At 38.7% G+C, this 24,919-nt stretch overlaps 1 protein-coding gene across 1 annotated transcript; it reads left to right on the forward strand.

Moving 5' to 3' along the window:
- The first annotated feature begins 89 nt into the window (after nucleotides 1-89).
- Nucleotides 90-23,754, forward strand: FANCB (FA complementation group B). The gene is made up of 9 exons (XM_027095764.1): nucleotides 90-188; nucleotides 7,001-8,050; nucleotides 11,230-11,382; nucleotides 12,449-12,535; nucleotides 17,880-18,008; nucleotides 20,369-20,535; nucleotides 21,204-21,646; nucleotides 21,767-22,004; nucleotides 22,742-23,754. Exons 2-9 carry the CDS (start codon nucleotides 7,118-7,120, stop codon nucleotides 23,154-23,156), a joined length of 2,565 nt encoding a protein of 854 aa, XP_026951565.1. The 5' UTR covers nucleotides 90-188; nucleotides 7,001-7,117; the 3' UTR covers nucleotides 23,157-23,754.
- Nucleotides 23,755-24,919: the final 1,165 nt, after the last annotated feature.

Genomic DNA, 24,919 nt, shown 5'->3' on the forward strand with positions numbered 1-24,919 from the left:
CAGCCTCCCTTGGCAACCCGGTTCTGGCCGCTAGGCAGGCTCCGCCTTCTCTGCGCTGGACGCAGCCTCCGGCCTGGGCCTCCCAAGATGCAGCGCGCGGGCGGGAGGTTTGGAGCCTCCTGGCGCTGAGCGGTTTTGCGACGTTGGGGACGTGGCGGCTGCGGTGTGCTAGAGCCTCACACGCTGAGGTAGGGCCGGCGGCGTGTTCCCTGACCCAGCCTTCGCCGAGGGGGTGGCGGCGGCGCAGGGTTTTGCTCCCCTAGTCCCTTTATTGCGGAAGAGCGCGAAGGAAGTGGGCTATCCGGGGCCTGTGCCCACCCTTCTCTGGAAGGATAACTAGATTATTCCAAGTGGTTACTCTATTCGAGGATTATTTCGCTTGACACTTTCTTCACCCCTGCAGCATCTTTCTCACTTGGAGGGTGAAATACTTAACAGAGAATGTATCTTTGACATCTTTAAAACAGGTATATAGAGTTAAAAGATGTAAAGCGTCTTACGGTTTATTAATTAAGGAAGTGCTCAGCCGGGCAATTTTGCCCCCCCGGGGGACATTTGACCATGTCTGGAGACATTTTTGGTTTTCGCAACAAAAGACTACCAAGAAGTTGTAAGAACGGTCCCCATATTCCCACCAGCCATAGTCAACCACGATGGACACTCTTTTGCTCCAAACTTTGTTTATATGTTCACTTTTTTTAATGGGGGAAAAATGAACATTGTTTAAAAAGTATTTGAATACGCCCTTGAAATAGCATTTCACATAGGGCTAAAGCCTCTCTCTGGCTCCACTCCCCTACTCTGATATTCCTCTTCTCCAAAATCAGTAGTCATTGGGATTTGGCATGAATCTTTGCACCTTTGCTTTTTTTGCTTTGGACCAGGCTGCCTAGGTTTGAATCCTGGCTCTATCACTTCCTATCTGTAGGCCTTAAACTCCATGCCTCAGTTTCCCCATCTGTAGAATGGGATAATACTGCCTACAGCATAAGGACGTCATGAGGAATGAATTAGTCCAAAGTGCTTAGAACAGTGCCTGGCATAGAGAGAGCAGTCAGGGAATACAGCCATTGCAGGTAAACAAAATATTTCATGCTGTTTTATGTGTTTTGATTTTGATACATAATGTACTACACTATACATTTTTCTTCAACTTAATTTTTTTCATTTGACTTCTGAAGTCTAGCCCCGAGGATACACATCTAATTCATTCCTTTTAACTGTAGTATGATATTCCATCTGTATTCATTCCCCTATTGGTGGTCATTGAAGTTCTTGCTTTTCAAAAAAAAAATTGCAAATAACGGCAAAGTGAACATTCTAGAGCAATGTCTTTGTGCATTATTATGTAGGATTATTTCTCTGGGTTCATATCTAGAAATGAAATTGCTGGGTATATGCATTTCTGTTTACTGCCAAATTGCCTCCCAAAGTCTCCCTTTAATTAAGTACTTGTAATGATTTCCTAACTGATGGCTCCTCCTCCAATCTCAATTCACTCCCCCATCTTCAACACTGTCACCAGGATCTTTATTATTCAGAAGTACAGCACTGTCACCAGGATCTTTATTATTCAGAAGTACAACACTGTCACCAGGATCTTTATTATTCAGAAGTACAATCCTGTGATTTCTTTTTTTTTTTGTGGTACGCGGGCCTCTCACGGTTGTGGCATCTCCCGTTGCGGAGCACAGGCTCCGGACGCGCAGGCTCAGCGGCCATGGCTCACGGGCCCAGCCGCTCCGCGGCATGTGGGATCCCGCTGGACCGGGGCAAGAACCCGTGTCCCCTGCATCGGCAGGCGGACTCCCAACCACTGCGCCACCAGGGAAGCCCCTCTGATTTCTATTTTTGAAATCTTTCAGTGATTTATCACTGCTTAGAGAAAGCTAGAATTCCTTAGTATGGTATCAAGAACCTTTAATTTAATCTTTCCTGATTCTCTCAGTGGACCACCATCCCCCCACATTCATCTACATTTGAGGTACACTAAGTGTTGTTGGGAAAGGGAAAGGGGAGACTGATTCTGGGCAAGCCCCAACAAATGACCTAGGTATATAGGTAGAAAAAGTTTTAACAGTGGACCCATTCTGTAGCCAAGTTAATATACTTAGGTAAAGAATGTCCTATATGTTGGAAAAATGATATCTATGGGTATTACGCTCATACGTTTATGTTTAATATTATTAGGTGAAGTTTGTAGTTGGGAGTCTTAATTCTATCTTTTTTCCAAGGGTAGAATTCCAAAGACACTTTCCATTGGTCGCAATCTATCGATTGGTTTCTTAAGAGTTTTATAGCTTTCACCTGCAGATAATATAGTGTCTTTTAGGATCTTCCTGAACCAGACTTGTAGTTTATTTAAGAGTTCTGAAATTTATAATGCCAGATGTTATTATTAGCATTGAACGGGAGCATTGTTTATTTGGTGGGAGGCTGGGAGAGAAGGGTGATAATTTGTTGCCCATCTACTATATTTAGCTTAGCATGTATTGTTTTTCTAGTATACTCACACATCTGTTTCCATTTTGTATGTGAAATATATACAGTCAACTTTGATGTGTGGTAATACAGAACAGGAAAAGCTCAAATTAACTACCTAGTATTTTACAAATAATCTGCATCCAAATCTCCCCTCCCTCCTTCCCTCCGCCACCCCCCTCCAGAGCTGAAACAGGAGGTAAAACGTAACTGGTTTGAGTTACCTGTTTTATTCTGCAGCCACTGTTATAAGAGTACCAAGTAAAAAGTCAAGTGACTAATAGGCTGGAATACTAAGCCTGGTGTCCTGATTTGATTAATCAAGGCTTGTTTATATTGGTTTAAGAACCTCTAAATTGAACCTGGGTTTGTTTCCAGATTATTTCTATCTGAAAAAAGAACATTACCACTTATTCCATAGACTTAAAGGTTTGTCTTATGTACATATACTCAGAACTTTTACTTTTAAAAAAGATGTTGCATAGTATAAAATAAAACAGGTATTCACAGATATGTGAATTCAGTAAGCCTTGAGATTACAGAAAGTTTGAGGAAAAAATTTATCTTTATAAATATATTATAGTTTCTAATTTTTAACCCTGAAGATGGTCCATTTAGAATAACTTACCTTAAAAATGTGCATGTTTTTGCAGTAGTATTTAAAAATAAAAAATAATGACCTTTTATATAACAGTTATGTTTTTTAAATCTATTTGAGTCTAAGTCCATGAGAAGAAGTTTGCTTTTTGCCTAGAGCTCATGCTAAAAGCATGTTGGGTTAGGATTATAATAGGATAATAGGATTATAATATAGCAGTGGCTTGCACCCTTTTATCTCTATGTCATTCATATGGTCAGTACACTGTTTCGCATCTGTCTTTCCAGGTAGTAGTTTAGGGATCATAGATCGTAGATCTGGGGGGTGTGGGGGAGTGGCGGTAAGTGCATGCAAAGCTTTTAAATTAGGGGACAGTTACCCAGTCAAGTTTGTGTTTTAGAACAATAACTGAGGTAGCATAAATGAATGGATATATTGCAGGGGAGAGAGACTAGATTAAGGAAGACTGATTAAAGGGCTTTTATTGCAACCTAAATGAGAGATGAAAGCCTGAATCATCATAGTGGCAGTTGGATCAGAGAGTTGGAAGAAAGAAGTTTCTAAGTTAAGGAACTTGGTGATAGCATTAAAAGAATAGAATGTAAGGGGCCTGATTTTCCTAACTCATTACTTTATGAAGGTGCAACAATACATACTCCAAAGATTTTTGAAGGGGGCGGTTCTGTGACCTTTTACTTAGTGGTCTTACCACTAAGATCCTCCTTACTCCTGTCACACTTGGGTGTTGGTGAACAAGAGCATTGTGTTGATGACACATTAGTTGTGACATTTAATATTAAAATAACAAAATCCTTTCCTGGACAGAAGGTATTTTTGGTTGTTTTTAGTATTAAGAAATCTGAACACCTTTTGAAGTGAGTAGGTAGTAAAAGACAATGAGTTTTTAGATCTTTACCTCAGAATATATAATTTATATTTATAATATATAATGCTAAAAAAGAATATATCATTTAGTGCTAAAAAAGGAAACTTTCTTAGAAGTCTTCTAAGAGGTCTGAGATGTCTGTGGGAAATTTGAAATAAATTAGTAGTCATACATTTTGATGTAATATAACCAATATGTGTATTTCCTTTCAAGTAAAACGTAGTTTCGTAATTAAAAGCCACACCTTTGGTTACCCTACGTATCTTCTTTACTGATGAAGCTGAAACTACTCTGGGGTACCTGTTGTCCCAGATCTTCGCATGAATTGCTTAACAACAAGCCAGGAAACTGTTTGGCTTCTGCTAGTTTGTATTATGATCTAGTATCTCCAGTTACTTCACTAATACTTCTTGAAATTCTCAAAAGCAATATCATCAATTTGATTTGAAAAAAAACCCCAAATGCCATAGAGGAATGTATTTATCTGTTGCTGCATAACAAATTACTCCCAAATTGAGCAGCATAAAACAACAAACATTTATTAACTTAAAATTTCTGAGGACCAGGAATTTGGGAGCCGCTTAGCTGGGGTGGGTCTGCTCAGGAAAGCTTGACTGGAGCTGGGAGATGGGATCCCTGGAAGGCTCACTCACATGGCTCTTGGCAAAAGGCCTCAGTCCCTTGCTGGCTGTTGGCAGGAAGCCACAGTTCCTTGCCACGTGTACATCTCCGCGGGGCTGCCCGAGTGTCTTAATGATACGGCAGGTGGCTTTCCCCAGTGCAAGTGAGCCAAGGAACAGGTCACTGAGGAAACCACCATGCTCTGTCACCCAGTCTTCTGCTGTATTCTGTTGGCTGGAAGTGAGTCATAATGACCAGGCCTCACTCAAGGGGAGGAGAGTTCCTTCTTGATGGAAGGAATTTCAAAGAGATTTGTGAGCATATTTTATTTTATTTTTTTGGCTGCATTGGGTCTTCGTTGCTGCGCGCGGGCTTTCTCTGGTTGCGGCAAGCTGGGGCTACGTTTTGTTGCAGTGCACCAGCTTCTCATTGCGGTGACTTGCTGCGGAGCACGGGCTCTAGGTGCGTGGGCTTCAGTAGTCGCAGCACGTGGGCTCTAGAGTGCAGGCTCAGTAGTTGTGGCGCATGGACTTAGTTGCTGTGAACATATTTTAAAACCACATGTATTTGGAAGTTAGACAATAAGGTGCAGCATCTCCAATTCGAATGTAGATGCTGACTAATCTAGTCTGCTTTTAAGTAGAATTGCCTCTAAATCAAGTCATTTCAATAAAATGCAGGCTATATTAAGTTAAATTTATAGATTAATGGTTCAGTGACTTTTTTTCTAATTGGACTATTGGTAGATTTTTATATTAAAAGAACAAAACCTAAGCCTTTGGAGTTTGCTTCTCATTTGAAAGAGGAAAACAATATTACTTCCTTGTACATGACCTAGTTTTCATTTATTTCTAAAGTACTTTATTTTCCTGGTTTAAGTGATCCACAAATAAGAGAAAAGAGAGAGTATGAGTTAGAGTTACTTATAGTGAGTGACGAGAGACATTTCAGCATTCACAGACCATTAAGTATGCAACTATTCTGATGTTTCTAAGATTAGGTACTGTATGAACCAGAGCCAGCCATGATGATGAGAATGATAGTAGCTAGCCTTTATTAGCACTTTCTATGTGCCAGCTTCTATTTCAAGTGAGTTATATTAGCTAATTCCAGCACCTTGTGGGGTAGATACTGTTACTACACCCCATTACATAGATGTGGATGTGAGGCATAAAGGGGTTAAGAAACTTGCCATAGATCACACATCTAGTACAAGGCAGGCCCAACATTCAGACGGTGTTCTAAAGGTGCACGGTTCTTAGCATATGCTAAGCATTTGGTAACTGTTACAGGAGTGACTCAGCATATATAGCCACTGGATAAAGAGACATCAACATCTTTTTCTTACATGTTTTCTTACATGTGTTCAGTGGAGGGGGTGTTCCTTTGTTATGTGTTCTACTTTACTAATTCTCTCAAGTTGTCTTTCTTAACCAGTGTTCAGAGTAAGGGAATGTGTGCCAGGACAGTGTAGTGGTTAAAAGTGTAGGTTCAGGAGGCATTGGGCCCCTCTTCCAAATCTAGTGCCATTGCTGATTAGCTTTGTAAGCTTGGAAGAATTTTCTGACCTTTGTTAGACTACGGTTTTCTTGTTTATAAGATGGGATAATAAGAATACTTACTTTAAAAGAGTAGTTGTGAGCCTTAAGTGAAATAATGCATGTATTGTACCTGGCATATAATAAGCGTGAATAATTGATAGCTATTATTTAATTCTTGTGTTCATTATAACAATGATACTCTATTTTAATCCTCTGTTTTATAGAGGATCCTCTATTTTATAGATCCTCCATAATCTCTATTTTCTTCTACTTTGAATGAGGATAGTGACTTCCTTAGGGTGTAAAACTGCACTGTTTTTGCAAAGTAAGATTTAAGATTTATTTCTGTTACGCTTATGGAGATTTTTTTAAAGCCATGTTACAGCATCTCCTGTTTTTCTTTCTGGGCTTTCATTTTGGCCATCGAGTCCGTTCGAACTCCTTTCTCAGGGAAGCAGGAACCCAAGCGCCTGGTCTGTGGGAGTGCTCTAATTTGAATCCTTGACTGACTGAGTTGTCATTGTAGAGGGACTCAGGCCGACAGGGAGAAACCAGATTAGGTTGGTAGGTTTGAGAGACAGAAGTAGAACCCTTAAGAAATTCCCTGAGCCAGAGAGAATGTGTGCAGTTCCTTATAATAGAGCACCCACACCTTTTAATAGATGCTGTTAACACATTCGGTTATCTTTTGTGGTGTGGTTATTTGCATTCTTTGCAAACTGTGTTTTTTAACGGCTGTACAGAAATAACATTTGGGATACAGTTTTTTGATAAGTGTGACGTTGTTAAAATAGCATAAAAAGCTTAAAAATGTCAAAGTTTATAGTTACCTATGTGATGGTTCTCTAACAAAAACATGTGTTTTCTTTTCAGCTCTGCCTACTGGATGGCAGTTTCCCTCATTTCATTTTTAGGTTTAGAAGCATCAACTGGAATCGATTTACATTTGAAAATTGGACTTGATACTGTGACTTTACTAGCAAACAAGCAATGTCATCTAATGAACAAGAAAGGCTCTTCTGTTATAATGGAGAAGTCCTTGTTTTTCATTTGTCTAAAGGAAATTTTGTAGATGAAGGGCCTACAAAAACAACTGTGTTACATGTCCGAAGAATGGTATTTGACAGAGGAACAGGAGTATTTGTTCAGAAATCCACTGGATTCTTCAGCATAAAAGAAGAATACTCTCATTTAAGAATTATGGGTTGCGACTGTGTTTCAGATTTCAGAACTGGAATTAATCTGCCTTATATTATGATACAGTGCATTAAAAAGAGTAACGTTTTCAGATATTTTCTACTATTTCTTCACAGTACCAATAAATTTGAAAAGCGTTTGAGTTTTAGCCTACACTGTGAGTTGAAGGACAGCATAAGGGTCCTTAATGGCCCTTTAGTTTTATGGAGACATATCCAAACATTCTTTTATATCTCTTCCCAAACTGGCAAAGTTGTTACTATGTCCATTAAGTTTTCCTCTATTGAGTGGGCAGGGGAGATTGAAAATGTAGGTATGGTTTTGTTAGGACGAAAGAGATGTAACTTATCTGAGGAAGGATGTACCCCACAGCCTTCAAAATCAGATTATGCAACTTGGAATACTCAATTTTGTGTATACTCGCTCGAAAGGGAAGAAGTAATAAGTGATACATACATTATCCCTCCTGTTTATACCAGTGTGATAACATGTGTGCATGTCTGTGCAACTGAGATTGTCAACAACCGGTTAAGAATGTCGCTGATTGCTCTTACTCAAAAGAATCAGCTGATTTCATTCCAAGATGGGACTCCTAAAAGTGTGTGCCAGCTTCCATTTGGAGATCCTTGTGCAGTTCAACTTATGGATTCAGGTGGAGGAGACCTCCTTTTCGTCATATCCTTTAGGGCCAGTGATGCTTGTGCTGTTTGGGAAAAGAACTTTCAGGTATGGTACCTTTTTTTTTTAAAGAAGATGTTGGGGGTAGGAGTTTATTAATTAATTAATTTATTTTTGCTGTGTTGGGTCTTCATTTCTGTGCGAGGGCTTTCTCTAGTTGTGGCAAGCGGGGGCCACTCTTCATCGCGGTGCGCGGGCCTCTCACTATCGCGGCCTTTCTTGTTGCGGAGCACAGGCTCCAGACGCGCAGGCTCAGTAGTTGTGGCTCACGGGCCTAGTTTCTGCGCGGCATGTGGGATCCTCCCAGACCAGGGCTCGAACCCGTGTTGCCTGCATTAGCAGGCAGATTCTCAACCACTGCGCCACCAGGGAAGCCCCAGGTATGGTACTTTTAATCATTCAGTTGGCATAGTCTTAGACCTACTAAGCATCCCTGTGCTTCATAGGGTTCATCCTGGAGTCTTATTATCCAAATCAATTTTTAGTGCTGCACTAAAAAGAAAATCATATATGTTACATCAGTCCTTTTTCTTAAAATTATCTGAATATTACTTGATAAGGATTTTGCCTTGTGATTTTGAGTCACAAAACCCTTGAGTTTTGGGGAATACATAAATACATAACTACAATTATTATCTATTTATTTGTCTTTTACTATAACTTTTTAATTTTCATAAGTTGGTAATAATTGGCTTTGTATTTTTACTTAGAATAAGATCATAAACCTTTCTAGAAAACTCAAATCAGTTGTTGAGCTTTTTTTATTTTTATCTATTTATTTTTTTTGCGGTACGCCGGCCTCTCACTGTTGTGGCCTTTCCCGTTGCGGAGCACAGGCTCCGGACGCTCAGGCTCAGCGGCCATGGCTCACGGGCCCAGCCGCTCCGCGGCATGTGGGATCTTCCCGGACCAGGGCACGAACCCGTGTCCCCTGCATCGGCAGGCGGACTCCCAACCACTGCGCCACCAGGGAAGCCCAGTTGTTGAGCTTTTTAAAAGTTGGTCATTATTGTTTTAAAGTTAAAATGAAATCTAGAGGAATTCCTTGAAGTCTATCATTGTCCCTTTAGAGACAAATAATTGTTCTCCAGAGAAAAGTGATGGGTTAATTTTTCTAAAAACCATTGCTTAGAGAATGTTACATTTTGAAACTCAGAGTTGTCCTTTGAGCAAGCATTCACATTTTATCTACATGTAGTCATGTCTTTTAATGTAAGGTTGGGAAATTGCTTTAAAATACTCACTGGTATTGAGCATTCAATAACAAGTAAAAAGGTGCAGAAAATGAAAAGGAAGTTGGAGGATTGTAACTGTGCGTCTCCGATAATATTTCTCTGACCCTGGTGTTTTGTTAACATTGCGTCCTCCTGGCTTAAGATGTTTATCAGCACATTCATTTATGTGATATGAAGTGTTTATAGTTTAAGATGTTCCAAAGTAGTTTTTTTTAATACATTATACAATCTTTTAAGTTCCTGTGCTGCTTTGGGAAAAAAAGCAGATACTGCCTTACTTGATGTGCCCTGTCCATTTAATTAGAAGCTCAATTAAATTTTCTATCACAGGACTTCCCTGGTGGTCCAGTGGGTAAGACTCCGTGCTCACAATGCGAGGGGCCCGGGTTGGATCCCTGGTCAGGGAACTAGATCCCGCATGCTGCAACTAAAGATACCACATGCCACAACAAAGAAATTGTTTCTGCAAGTTTTGACAAGTATTCTATGTAGCAGGCATTTCAAAATTGAGATCATTGTCAGGTATATGTGAAACAGATAGTGGTGTGTTGTAGATAGAAAGAGGCTAATATATTCTAGAGGTGCGATGTCTTATACGGTAGCCACTAGCCGCAGGTGGTGATTCAACATTTGAAATGTGGCTGGTGTGAATTAGAACATGCTGTCCATGTCAAATACACACCAGATTTCAAAGGCTTAGTAAAAAATGGAAATAAAATATCTCTTTAATAATTTGTATTGATTATATTGAATTGAAATAATATTTTAGATAGATTAAATAAAATAAGTTTCACCTTTTTACTGCGACTAGAGAACTTTCTTTTATTGGCTACTGGAAAATTTAAAGTTATATATGTGCCTTGCATTTGTGGCTCACGTATATTTCTTTTGGATGACGCTATTCTAGAGCTAGAGATTGCAGGCGTGTGTGTGCATGCATGCGTGCACAGCTCTATGGTGTTTGCGTGCTGAGCACATTCTTATTACCAGTGTCTCTTCACATGGTTCATTATAGTCCATGCTATTCATGGTGGGGCAGTGGGAGGAAGGGAGGATATGAGTTTACAGCTTTCTCCCTGCATGAGTGAAAAATCACTGCTTTGGAATTAACCTTATAGGGGAAAGATTGATATTTCATTATATAGATTGAGAGTCTTATGTTCTTGCTGTAATGCAGGCTACCCTCCACCTAGAGGATGATGTATCCATGCGGGATTCTAAGTGGGAGTTTCAGCTTTTCTGCCTGAGGGAGAAGGGATTTCTGATCCCCATGGTGTTAGTTTTCTAGGGAACCAATCTGGAAGCTTTCAGCTTTATGGATCTTTAAGAAGTTGTCTTCTGTTTTAAACTTGGAGTCTCACGTTCTTGTATAAACCTAAGAAATCATTTCATTAGGCTAGGATGATTCTAGGTGCCCTACTATTAGGATCCCTCCCCTTCTGTGCCCCTCATAATGACTGTTCTGTCCTACCAGAGTTTAGGGTATTAATTAATTTTATATGGACTCTTAAACGTTATTCTGCTTTGAGAGCTCTTAAAGTGTTTGCTAGTACCGTCTAGTTACCTAATGCCACTGAATTCCTTGTTTAATTGGTTTGATCATAAATACATATCCACTAAGGCTTATGGGAGTGAGGGTCATCCTTAAATTAACCGGTTAGAGAAAGAATCTTCACTAGAGTTAGTCATGAGAAGTGTTAGAATTTATAAATTATAAAATTTTAATATACAAATCAGGAACGTGACAGTCCCTGGACAAATGTTGATAAAGAAATGTCAGTACCTTGCTATTTATAAATTGATGACTGCTTATGTCTTCTCATCTCCCAATATCTTTATTTTAGTTTAGTTTTCAGTGTTTACCCTACCATTTTCATGGCTTGTTTGTAAGACTGAAGATGACAAATTAGAGCTACGTGCAACAAAAGGATTTAGCTTACTTCACATCTGATTTTTTTCTTTCTCTATTCCTTCTTTAACACTCTCTTTCAGGTTGCTGCTAAGTGGGAGAAAGTTAGCTCAGTACTGATAGATGACTTTCTTGGAACTGGAACTGAACAAGTACTGCTACTTTTTAAGGACCCCTTGAATTCAGATTGCCTCAGTTCCTTTAAAATAACAGACCTGGACAACTTAAACTATTCAGTAAGTTCTGTTTACTTTTTATGCATTACTTAAGAATATTTTAGAAAATTTGAGCACTTTAAAGCTTTTGACTTACCCTTTAAATATTTTTGATTTCATACTTAAAGTAAGCTTTTAGAACTTTAAAAATACATACATTGAATCTTTTAAATAGTACATTGACTCTTCTTTCAACAAATGTTATACAAATTGACTTTTTAAAAATATTTATTTTTATACAGCAGGTTCTTATTAGTTATCTATTTTATACATATTAGTGTAGGTGTTTTTGTTATAAATTTGGAATATAGTATATCTGGTATTAACTCAAGTGACAATAATACTGTAAATTAACTATCGTTGCTTCTGAAAAGCACATTTTATACCAATAAACATGATAATATTGGATTAATTAAGGAACAAAATAAAGCGAAACTGCTTTACTAAAAGAAGTAACAGTTCGTAATATCTTAAGATTTTGAGCATAAGGAAAATAATACTCTGGAAGTTTCAGATCTATATAAAACATCTCTGAGCCTCAGGGTTTTTTTTTTTCTGTTTTCTTTTTCCATTAGTAAAATGAGGATAATTCGTATTTTCTCTAGTTATGGGATTTTATAAAAGCCTAGTAAGCTGATTTTTTTTTTTTTTTTTTTTTTTGCGGTACACAGGCCTCTCACTGCTGTGGCCTCTCCTGTTGCGGAGCACAGGCTCCGGACGCGCAGGCTCAGTGGCCATGGCTCACGGGCCCAGCCGCTCCGCGGCATGTGGGCTCTTCCCAGACCGGGGCACGAACCCGTGTCCCCTGCATTGGCAGGCGGACTCTCAACCACTGCGCCACCAGGGAAGCCCAAGCTGATACTTTTTGAAGCAGTATACAAATGTTAGGTGGGTGGTAATAGTGGAAATAATAAGTTTTTTTCTAGTTATGAGAAGATGAGGGGGAAAATATGTATCTTGTCTTTTATATAACAATGTGTATTGTGGCACACTGCCTTTTGGATAAACTTTAATTGTATTTTGTTAATCTTAAGAATTTTCAGTTTCTTTCAAAATTTCAGTTTGAGTGTATTGTTTTATTTATTAGAGTGAATCATTGGATTACAATGAAGATGACTTATTTGACGGCAAAGAGAATTATTTGGTGGTTCCACCTCTGGAAAGAAGATTGAAAGTTAGTGTCTTTGCTTTCTGCTTTTGCTTTTTTGGATTAGTGCTGTTCTAAATGAAGGAAAGAACATTGAAAGAAAGGTCCTTACAGTATAAGAAGCTGAGTGATTGGGAGGGAAAAATATGGTACAGGTATCCCCTGCTTTTTGAAAGTTCGCCTTATGCCACTTTGCTTTATGCCACTTTGCTTTTACGAAAGACCTGCGTTAGCACCTGTTTTTGCTAACAGAAAGAAATCCAAAGAGGACTTTCACTTTTATGAGAAAAGGCGAAAGCGAAAATAGCGTTCAGCGTTTGTTTTGCGATGAGCCGTTATACCTCACGTCCCGAGAAGCGAGAGTAACCCCGCCAAGCTCCTTCCTGGGGACTGAGTTTGGCATCTCAGCATCCAGCTGCCATAGCTTTGACCTGTGTCTGTGAGCACCCGTGCTTTATCTCCCATTTATTTTGTGCATCCCTTAGCAAGATGTGTCCTAAGGTAATTGCTTCTTTGCTTTACATCATTTCATAATGGCTTTCAAAAGGTTTCATAGGCATGCTCTACTTTTGGGTAGTGGGGAAACCTGTATTTCAAAGGATCTATTTCCTTTTTTGGTACCTCTGTAAAAGCTATTATGACATTACTTATAAATGTGTCATCTAAACATGATACCTTTTTGTCGTAAGATTATGTAAATTTAATAAGCCTTATAAGATAAAATAGAGACTGACTTTTGAAAACACATTCTTCCTAGTTTTTAGGATCAGCATACCATAACTCTTTTAAAGGAGCAGCAAATATGATGAATCATGACATGTTCTAAACATGTTCAGTTTACCTTCAAGTTTTCCATACAAAGCTCTCTAAAAGTTTTTGATTTTTTCCCAAATGTACGAAGGTAACACACATTCCCTGTAAAATACTCAGACTATGCCAAGAAATATTCAAGAGATACTCACAATTACCTATGATTCCACTACTGTGATATAACCAGTTTTAACACTTTGACTTGCGTATTCTTGTTGATGTTTTTAATGAATATATACAAGTTTACATGGAAATGTGATTATAAGATGCCTGTTCTTATGTAACCTGCCTTTTTTCATTCATAAAAATTTTCCAATATACAGAAAATTCATAGAATAAAACAGTGATTATCTCTAGTCCCCATGTAGATTCAACTATTGTTACTTTATAAAAAATCACATTTGCCTTATCTGTTTCTGCTTGTGCGTATGTACATGTATTTGTACATTTTTGCAGAACCATTTGAAAGTTGCACATCTTCTAATACTTCACTCCTATGTGTTTCAGCAGGAATCTCCTAAAAATAAAGACATTCTCCTATGTAACCCCGATACCATTATTCACTTAGAAAGTTAGTATAATAATCTCTTAATCTTATTTACTATTCAGTCCATATTCAAATGGCTTCAATTGCCACAAAAATGTTTTTATATGGCTGCTTTTTTCAGGATCCAATCAGTTTACACTTGCACTTGATTATTATATGTCTCATTGGTCTTTTCATCTAGAATTATGCCCTCTCCCCGTTTTGAAAAAAGTGACACTAATGAGGAGGCCAGGCCAGTTGTCCCTCCTTTCTGATTTGTCTGTTTCCTTGTGTTGTCATTTATCTTTTTCCTTTATCCCTGGCAAACTTTTTTGGTGAAGGGCCAGATAGTAAATATTTGTACTTTGCAGGCCCTTTAAAAGTTTTTTTTGCAAGTACTTTAATATTAAAGTGAATTCAGTGAATGCTTGGTGAACACGTATTAGATGTGAATGTAAACAGTAGATAAATAAAACATAATGGACATAGAACCATAAAGGAAAAGGTTGATTACATTAAAAACTTCTTTGCTCCAAACAAAGTAAAATAAATAAAAAGGCAAATTATATAAAAAGAAATTGGAACATATTTGACAAAGGATTAATTTTCTTAATATAAATAGGCATTATTCTAAAACAGTATTGAGTTTTGGGGTTTTTTTTGCGGTATGCGGGCCTCTCACTGTTGTGGCCTCTCCCGTTGCGGAGCACAGGCTCTGGACGCGCAGGCTGAGTGGCCATGGCTCACGGGCCCAGCCGCACCATGGCATGTGGGATCTTCCCAGACCAGGGCACGAACCCGTGTCCCCTGCATCGGCAGGTGGACTCTCAACCACTGCGCCACCAGGGAAGCCCTAAAACAGTATTGTTGAGTATGTAAAGTGGTCCAACCTCCTCAGAAGGAAACTTGTTATAGCTATTAAAATGTGAATTGCACATATCTTTTTACTCTTGCAGTTTCACTTCTAGAAATCTGTTCTAAACATATACTTATACATGTAAGCAAAGCTGATTTTACAGGAACGTTTAAGTAGTATTAATAAACAAAGTTCAATCAAAATCTAAATATCCATCATTAGGAGTATGGTAAATATGATATAACCGAACCATGGAATAGTGTGCAGCTGTCAGAAAGATTAAGGTACCTCTTTATACTGATTGTTAAATGATGCCAAAATAATTTAATTTATGAAAGCATGACTTTTAGAAATTCTACTTCTGGTAATATGTCATTTAATTTATTTGGATCAACTTTGATGATAAAAACAACTTAAAATGATAGATGAAATATGTTTTTAATATATTCTTAAAAGCTTCAAAAAGCTGAAAATATAAGAATAAATTAGCAGGCCAAACTCTAAAGGCTGGAACCCAGGGAGGCAAGCAGAACACTGATGCTACTATTGCCCTGGGAGCATTTGTATTTAACATAAAGCACGAGTGCCCTAGTCACCTGGCAGAAGCAACATAAAATGCTCTCTAGGAATACACATTTATCCTAGGTCTCTTCTGAATCTCACAAGTAATTTTTTAAAGAAAATGAGCCACCTACAGAATAACTAAGCACATGAAGAAACAAGGCATCATGATTAATTATTCACAGAAAATAACCATTTCTATAAACTAAAAATAAATTGAAATTTAAAAAAACAGATGAGTTTAACAGTTGACTCAGAGATGTGGAGCAAATAAGCAAACTAGACTGTTAAGAAAATTATCTAGAAGGTATCAACAGAGACAAAGAAGGAAAATATGAAAGAAACGGAGAGGGAAGGCAGGGACGTACGAGAAATAGCTGAGCGTCCATGTTGTTTCAAGTATCCACATGTTACCACTAGCTCTCAATGTGGCTCAAAACATTTCTAAGCGCTGGAAGGCCTTTTAGAGATGAACAAATCTACCCTCTCCGCCATTTTGCATACAAGGAAGCAGATGGAGAGCCAGAAATGTGAGGTGGCTTGCAGAGCTAGAGCTAGAGTTCGGCTCACTGTTCTTTCCCCTATGCATTTTATTTTCCAGCCACTTGTTGGAAGGGATAAGGAGAGGCCAGGACCTTGGAGACACTTGTGCCTAGGTACAGGAATGTTCACAGCAGCATTGTTTGTAGTGCTCCACAGCTGGGCATAACCCAGCTGTCCATCAGCGGGAGGAAGGAGAGGGGAACTGGTGTAGTGAGCCGATGGGATGCTACAGAGCAGTGAAAGGCACGAGCTGCAGCTACTAGCGACAAATAGATGACTCGAAAAGCGATTACATACAGAACGATTCCACTTATAAAAGTTCAGAAGCAGAACACACACACAGACTAAACATATTCTTTAGGAGTTCATATGATGATGGTAAAATGATGAAGATCAACAAGGAAGTTATCCTGAAAGGCCAGGGTAGTGTTGCCTCCGGCAGAGAGAGGTGCTCTATTGGGGAGGGCCCATGGGCTGCTCCTAAAGTGCTGCTTTTTTGACCTGGGTGTGGTTCCAGGGGTATCTACTTCATCATTAGTCTATGAACTGCTTTTTTGTCTTGCAAACTCTTCTGCACGTATGAAAGAGATCACAGTAAGAACAGGAAAGCAACATTCGGTGTCACGCAGTGCAGTGTGCTCCTCTGTTTGGTTTGGGTTAGGTCTTGTTTATGAGGAGGAGAATGAAAGCATACCTTAACATATACATGGAAAAGTTCTGGAAAGGTAAGCAATCTTTTGGCTGTGCAAATGGGATTGAGGGTCTAGGAAGGGAAGGTGAGATGTCTTTTTATGTTGTTTAAATTTGTTATCATGGGCTTATTTTCATAATTTTATAATAAAACTTGTAACAACATAGAATATTTAAGAAGTCTAGTGACACACGATTTATTCCTGGAGTGGGGGTCATGTTGAAGAGAGTAGGGAAGACAGACCACGGATAATTTCTGAGGGTGCCCTCATTGTCATTCTGCCCGTATAGCCTTCTCTTCCACTCCCTGCCCCTCCAGCAGCCTCACACTTGGCTCTCCACCCCAGACAGGTACATCTCACGGCCTCACAGTCGTGAGTTACTCGGCCAATGAATGATGGGACGTGAATGACGTGGAGCCCTCGGAGGTAGGCTAACAGATGAAGTTTTAAAACGTTAGGTAGACACTTGACGTGCTTTGTGCACTGAGGGAAGATAGAATTCAGTCTTTACTCTCCAACTTCTATTCATTGATAAAAGGAAAAAGAATTTATCTGCCTTAAAATGTAATTTAAAAGAAAGGCAAATACAGGCTGCATCTTGTTTTTTTTAGTCTAGAAGAACATGTTATATTAAAAGCTGAATTAATACTTAAACAGTCTCAGATATCCACCTGAAATGAAGCAGCTTCTAAATGTTCAGTGACGCGACTCTTTTTAAATTTTCAGGAGTAAAATATATTTCATGAATGTTTCATCCTTAGTGCTGAAATCTATTTATGTAGTATAATAAAAGGAACGGTTTGCTGTATGCCCAGTTCAGAGCCAGTTTTTACCCCCCGATAGTTAAGACTGGACCCGAGCACTGAGTTTATTTGCACAACAATTAACGTGTGACAGTTACATGTTACCGTTAAAATTTTGCTGTAAAGGTCATATGAACAGAGGATTTCAGGCAGTATCAAATCAAAGGTAAGCATTTCTGTTCATAATGATACGTCTTGCTTTTTGAAGCAGAAATTATTTCAACAAGCAAAACAGTTTTCTTGTTGGAGTAGGAGTGTTGGTAGGCCTTGCTTTTTATTAATATTGATTGGACTTATTCATATTGATTCATTACTTAACTCACTAGTGAAACAGATGCAAATACATTGGCATTCTCTCAATTTGATATGTAAACTATTATAATTATTTGCTGTGTTTATTTTCCTTTGTAATTAGAGACTCAAAATTTGTAAATAGTTTTGCTCTGACACGTATTCTTTACTTGTCTATAGAAAAATGAATTAATAAGCAAATTTGGAGAAAATACTTACTGAATTATTGGTACGTTCGGTTTCATTTGAACTTACGTCTCTGGCAATGATTTTTCTTTATACTCTACAGGTTGGTTTGGTTTCTGTTCAGGAATTACAGCAGCATCTCTTGCTTAAGGAAAAAGTTATTTCAAAATCTTACAAGGCTTTAATGAACCTGTTTCAAGGGAAGGATGATAGTACATCAAGTGCAGAGGAGGTAAACTTGATCATGTGACCGTTTTATCATTTTATGAATTGAAAACCTATAAGCTATTGAAGAGTTCTTTAAATTAGAATATTGGAATATATTAGAAAATGCTGCACAATGGATCAAGAAGCAAAGTGGCAGGGATTCTGTAATGGTGGGCTTTTATGACATTGAAAACTATTTGGTTAAAAAGCCAATATTTTACCAATTTGCAAATTGTTCTGTAGGATATTAAAATCTCAGTTATCAGGAACCTCGGGGAACAAGTCCTTTTGTTTAAACAAGGTTTAAATATTAAACTTTTTTTTTGTATAGTTTGAATAGAAATTACTCCTAAGTGAATTACAGTTAACCCTTGAACAACATGGGGGTCAGGGGCGCCGACCCTACACGCAGTGAAAATCCACAAGTAACTTTACTGTGGGCCATCTGTATCTCTGGTTCCCCATCTGCAGATTCAAGCAACTGGCGATCAAGTAGTACTGTAGTATCTACTATTGAAGAAAATCCACATATAAGTGGACCTGCGCAGTTCAAACTCCTTTTGTTCAAGGGGCAATTGTATATGTTTTCTGACTTCTTAAACAGAATATACTGAGTATTATTTTACCTTGTATTAATGGTGACATAATTTCATCATTAATATAATTATTCTTTTAGTCTGTTGCATGGTTCATTTCTAAGGATATTTATTCCTCTACTTAATGTCCCTAAATTGCTATGCTCTTCTAGTCCTCATATCTGCTTTTTATAATTTTACTCTAGTTTCCCTTGTGGTTGACCATCATAAGAACCTCTTCAGGTACCTTGCAGTTACTTGTGCCAGTATAGTAATGTAGAAAGTGAGCAAAAACTGCTTTGACTTCATAAAAAATAGGATTTATGCACATTTGTTCCCTACAGAGAAAGATAGCATAGCAGAGTTACAGATAAATCAAGAAGAGCTGGACATAGATACACTTGAAGTTGCATTTTCTTCCCTCAAGTCACTTTAGTGCCTTGCTTTGACTCCCTTTAAGATTTACTGTTCTTGTAATGCTCTTTGCCTTGTGTCTGTATTTCGGTCTTAGCCATATGATCATTTTGCCCCAAAATATGATTCCATTAACGTAAAAAACAAAAGCACATCGTCTTGCATTTCTGTATTACTGTTCTCATCTCCTGGGAAACCTCATGCGAGTCCTTGTAGAAAGTCACTGTTCAGAGTCTTCCCATTTCCCTTCCCCACTTGACCCCGGTGATTTTGCCGGTGTTAGAAAAGGGGAAGAAATGTTACAAATTAGTGCATTGAAGCCACTGCGTGCAAGGCACTGTTTTGGGCCCTTTACATTGTTAACTTTAAGAGCAATTCTGGCAGGTAATAAAAATTTCTGCGGGTTTCAGGTGAACAGCCTGCCTCAAATCTCACAGCTACTGGCAGAAGTGTCAGATTCCTAGGAACATGTTTCATTCACTGTAATGTAAGTGCCCATATCTTTTTTCAGTAATTACCACATAGAGGGGCAGTATAGAGTAATGGTTAATGTGCAACATGGGCTCTGGAAGCAGTTGCCTCTGGTTCAGATTCCAGCTCTGAGTCTTGCTAACTGGGTGACCGGGGGAGGTACCTAACCTCCCTGTGCCTCAAGTTTCCTTATCTGGAAAATGTAGATAATAATACTACTGACCTAGGGTACTAGAGTTATTGTGATGATTAAACAAATTGACGCATGAATGGCGTTCAGAACAGTGCCTAACATATAGCAAGCATTCAGTAAGTGTTGTGTATTATTATTATCATTACTCCTCCTCCTATTTCCATTTCTATTATAAATCCATATGTGTGCGGAAATAAGTGAGTGGCCTGGTCTTTAAGAAGAAAATTTTGGCATCAACTCTACTAGAATTTTTTTTAAATAAGGAAAAATAAAAGAAGAAAATTTTAGCAATAATCGATCAGCTGTCCTAAGATAGTTTAATCACTGTTATTCATACAAAAGTTTCCAGTTACAGTTTAGAGTTAGTCACTGCTAAAATAAAGATTGGATTATTCTCAGCATGCCTTGAGCACATATTGTGAGATTATTTTTCAAAATGGACTCCAGGTTTACATCCCTGCTGGCTCTGTGTTGGGTACCCAGAGCCCTGTTTACAGTCAGGCCATGCTTCTTAATCCAAGTAGATGGTTAATTATATGTTTTATAAGTTTTATTTTAGTGAATTATGTATAATCTATAATATATTATTGATGATAATTTATTTTTAAATATGTAAGCCATAAGGCCCAGCCAAAAGCTGGTTTATATTATTTTTTTTAGTTTTGATACATTTGGCAGGTTTTTTTGTTGTTTTTTTTTTTGTAATCAGTTATTTAAACGTTTTTCCATAAGGAATGTCTTGCCACTCTTTGTGGTGAAGAAGAAAATCCTGTCTATACCTTTGATGAAAAGTTATCAGATAATTTTCAAGATTCAGAACAGCTAGTAGAGAAGATATGGTATCGTGTAATAGAAGATAGCTTGGTTGTTGGAGTGAAAACCACATCTTCTTTGAAGGTGTAAGTAAATTCTAACATGATAACATTATCTTGATGCTCTACAACAGCACTGTCCAACAGAAATATAGTGCATGGAGGTGTTTCATTCTAAATAACTACCAAAATCGACTCTTTTAAAAACTTAGTAGTTTTTTTTTTCTTGTTTAAGAGGAAAGGAGAAAAATCTACCTCAAAAATAAAATACAGGCATTACTTTACCTTTCCTTTCTCCTAAAAAAATTACTTCCTTAAGTCCAGCATATTTATAATGTCTTTGCTTTCCTATTTCAAGAGAAGTGCTATTACAGAATCTTTAAAAATGTGTTTGGGCTTCCCTGGTGGCGCAGTGGTTGAGAGTCCGCCTGCCGATGCAGGGGACACGGGTTCGTGCCCCGGTCCGGGAAGATCCCACATGCCGCAGAGCGGCTGGGCCCGTGAGCCATGGCCGCTGAGCCTGCGCGTCCGGAGCCTGTGCTCCGCAACGGGAGAGGCCACAACAGTGAGAGGCCCGCGTACCGAAAAAAAAAAAAAATGTGTTTGGCTTTTACACTTAATTTTCTGATATATTTTACATTTGAAATGATGTTTCCTAGGAAAGCAGAGAATAAAACTTTTTGGTTGTTGTTTGTATGGCATTTAATCATCTGTTTGATTTTAAAGAATGAGCTTTTACTCTGTATTTTTTACAGGTCCCTGAATCATGTGACTTTATCGCTGTCAATGGATCAAGCCCCTAACTCCAGCTTTCTGCTCATTAAGTGTCAAAGTAGGGTGATCAAGTTGAGTAGGAAATCTTCCCCAGTACCAGGCTCAGTGCCATATGAAATAGGATCAGAGGTAAAAAAAATCAAGTTGAGTGTTGATAGTGAGGAAGAGGAAGAGAAAGAGGAAAGCGTTGTTTTTGTACAACCATCTGAGAAAGAGTATGTGCAGATGATTACTGCTGTAACATCTCTTTCGCCACTTTTAGCATTCGGTAATTTTTGTTGCATTGTGCTGCTACAAATTAGAGAGAGAGAGAATGGTAACCGTTCTGCAACTCGTTATGTTCAGTGTGGCAGAATTGCTTTAAGTCTAGAAGATCTTTCAAGTGGGAAATACCTGCTGACATTTCCAAAGAAGAAACCTATAGGTAATTTTTGTGGGTCCTTTTTAATCATATACCTAATAGAATCAGAAAATTTTAAGAACTCCCTTTATGTGATAATGGGCAGAGTTTAATGACAGCACTTGTGACATGTTTTTGCCATAGAACACATGGAAGATCTCTTTGCGCTTCTCGCGGCCTGGCAGAGAGCTTGTTTTCAAATCATATCACCCAGCTATGCTCTGACTTCAATGAAGGTATGGCTCTTAGAACACATGGAATGTGAAGTTATCAAAGAATTTCCAGAAATTTGCTTTTGCAAAAGGCCAGGAAGCTTCTATGGGACACTCTTCAACTGGAAACAAAGAACACCATTTGAAGGGATTTTAATAGTCTATTCCAGGTAATGCACATCAAATTGGAATTGGTCCAGGGAAGTGCGTGTGTGTGTGTGTGTGTGCGCGCGCGCACCTGCGTGCGTGTGTGTGTGTGTGTGCGTGCGTGTGTGTGCGTGCCAACAGGGATCCCCGTGGTAGTGTTCTATACCACTGTGGGACATGTCCAGGTCATCGCCTGGTACAACATGAATGAACAGGTGGTCTTATTTAGAAACTGAAGCCGTTTTGATTTTATGTTTGTTTTTGGCTTTTTGGTGGGGTTGATTAGGGCCTAATAATGACTTTAAGATTTCCCCTTACTGCTCCCCCACAGTGAAGTTTTAAAAATATAATTTTGATCTTATTACTCAGAAAAAGAACTTTAATCAGGAAGCAACCTGATTAATACTAACTGAGTTGGTTTAGGATATGTATACGGCTGTTCCTCTGTATCCATGGAGGATTGGTTCCAGGACCCCAGTGGACGCAAAAATCCACGGATGCTCGAATCCTAGAGGACGGCGTAGTATGGTCCGCCCTCCATACCCATGGGTTCCACATCTGCGATTCAACCAACCACGGGGCTGACCGTATTTGATTGCTACAGTCTGAATTATGTCAGTGACCACATGAATGCATTATTGGTTCTGATGATTACTAGAGAGTTTAGAAATGAATATTAATTGATTACTACAGTATGTTGTACATGACCATTTTTCACTGTCCTAAGTTGTGTAATATTGTGTTTGGTTTTTTATTCCAGGAATCAAACAGTTTTGTTCCAGTGCCTTCATAATCTCAGCAGTGTTCTCCCTATAAACAGTTTCTTCAAATATCTAAAATTAGGAAGTGAGGATTTCCTAATTGGTCATTTGGGATTAGCTTTGGAGAAGGAATTGGTTATCCTTGGTTCTTTTTCTTCTGCCTTAGTTAAGGTTGAAAGCAACTTGGTGCAGAGTTGTGAAGCAAGCAAAGAAAAGACTAGTGGTGATGTGGCTGCTTTATCAGACATAGAGGAAAGCATCCATGCCTACAGAAAAGAACTTCAGAGAGAAAAGAAGCAAAAGTTGGGGACGAACCTAAAAGTGAGTGGTGCCCTTTACAGAGAAATGACTTTGAAATTAGCTGAGGTTCAGCTGAAATCAGACCTTGCTGCCCAGAAAGTGACTGATTTATAATTACAATCTCGGCTTGGTTATATTTTAGAATATTTTTCCCTGCCAGAATGTTTTGGTCCTACTTGTTTTCATCTTACATTATATGCCTTCTCTGTAAAAGTAAAGATTGAGGCTTAGTGTAGAATCTTGAAGATGCACAAAATAGCATGCCTTAGAGCAGCACTTCTCACCTAGGCTCATTTTGCCTCCCAGGGGCGTTTGGCTATGTCTGGAGATATTTTTTGGTTGTCAGGAGTAGTGGCAGGTGGGGAGGGCAAGAGAGGGGTGCTATTCAGATCTAGTGGGTTGAGGCGAGGGATGCGGCTAAACTTCCTACACAGCAAAGCACAGCCCCCGACAGGGGAGGGTCCAGCCCAAATGTGAGTAATGCCCGGGGTGGAGAAATCCTGCCTTAGTGTTTCCACTTAAGACATAGGTGATGGAACAATATTTTGTTCTAAATCTTCAAAAAACCTTAAGTAGCCCTTTTATTATACTCTGCTTAGTAAAACCTAGCATATAAAAATGAGCTTCAGGGCTTCCCTGGTGGCACAGTGGTTGAGAGTCTGACTGCCGATGCAGGGGACATGGGTTCGTGCCCCAGTCCGGGAAGATCCCACATGCCGTGGAGCGGCTGGGCCCATGAGCCATGGCCGCTGAGCCTGAGCGTCCGGAGCCTGTGCTCCGCAGTGGGAGAGGCCACAACAGTGAGAGGCCCGCGTACTGCAAAAAAAAAAAAAAAAAGCTTCAAACAGATAAACAAGGTTGTCACGATTCAGAAGTTTCTGTAAATATCAAGCCCCTGTGGAAGTTTAAATGGCAGAGTGTCTAGGTGAGACCATTATGGTGGAAACCCTTATTAAATTAAATTTTCTTAGAAAGCCTCTATGAAATTGTGTAAGTCTATAGGCATGTGAAAATTTGGGGGCATTTCTTTGAAAAGCATCTCTCTTTCAAAAGGCTAAGCGTACCTCATAGGCCACTATTTTTAAAAAATTGAAATTGCCTTTAAGCCATCTGAAATTCCAACTCTAGGCAAAGCTAAAATGTAAAATCCTAACTAAAGTAACTTAAAGAATATGGTACTCCTTAGGGACTGAGAAATTTAAAAATAAGTGAAAATTCACTTCAGTTAAGTGATTTTTTAAGGGGTCCAGTGAGGCATTTCAAAGGGATAAAAATTCAACCTATTCTCTTTTCTTTTTGGAAAAAATAAGAATTCTGAAGTAATAAGAGAATGTCAGGAGAAGGAAAAAGACACAAAAGGATATGGGCCAAAAGGAATGTTTCTGATCCTTTTTGCTCTAAAATCCATAAGTGAGATGGAAGTTTCTGTCTCACTTGAGAGACATAAAGATGATTATAGAAACCGGCATTTCACACTTGCAGCAGTGAAGTGCTAATCCCCCCACCCCGTGCCTCAGAAGTGCTTGTCCCTAATGATCTGGTGATGCAAGTGGGTTTTTGAGAAGCTAGGTTATTACTGTCTTGTCTCGGTTTTTATGGTTGTCCATATAATATGCTACCTCTTTTTTTAGTAATCCATTGCAAATTGAGTTCTATAGCTCTATAGCTCGATTTCTATGAAATTTCAATGAAAAATATTTCAGACTTTCTGGAAATGAAAATGTGATAATTTCAGGATTAATTGTGGAAGTCAGAAAGCAATGTGTGTCAGTAGGTGTAGTGAAACTTCCCATGACATGTTCTGAAAGGACAACCAGGTAGAAAATATAGGAACTAAATTGTAAAATGGAGGCTGTCAAAAAACTAAACAGAATTTG

The sequence above is a fragment of the Aethalodelphis obliquidens genome, unplaced genomic scaffold (genome assembly GCF_003676395.1).
Source record: "Aethalodelphis obliquidens isolate GAN/ISIS:26980383/991018 unplaced genomic scaffold, ASM367639v1 scaffold94, whole genome shotgun sequence".
NCBI classification, from domain to species: Eukaryota; Metazoa; Chordata; class Mammalia; order Artiodactyla; family Delphinidae; genus Aethalodelphis; species Aethalodelphis obliquidens.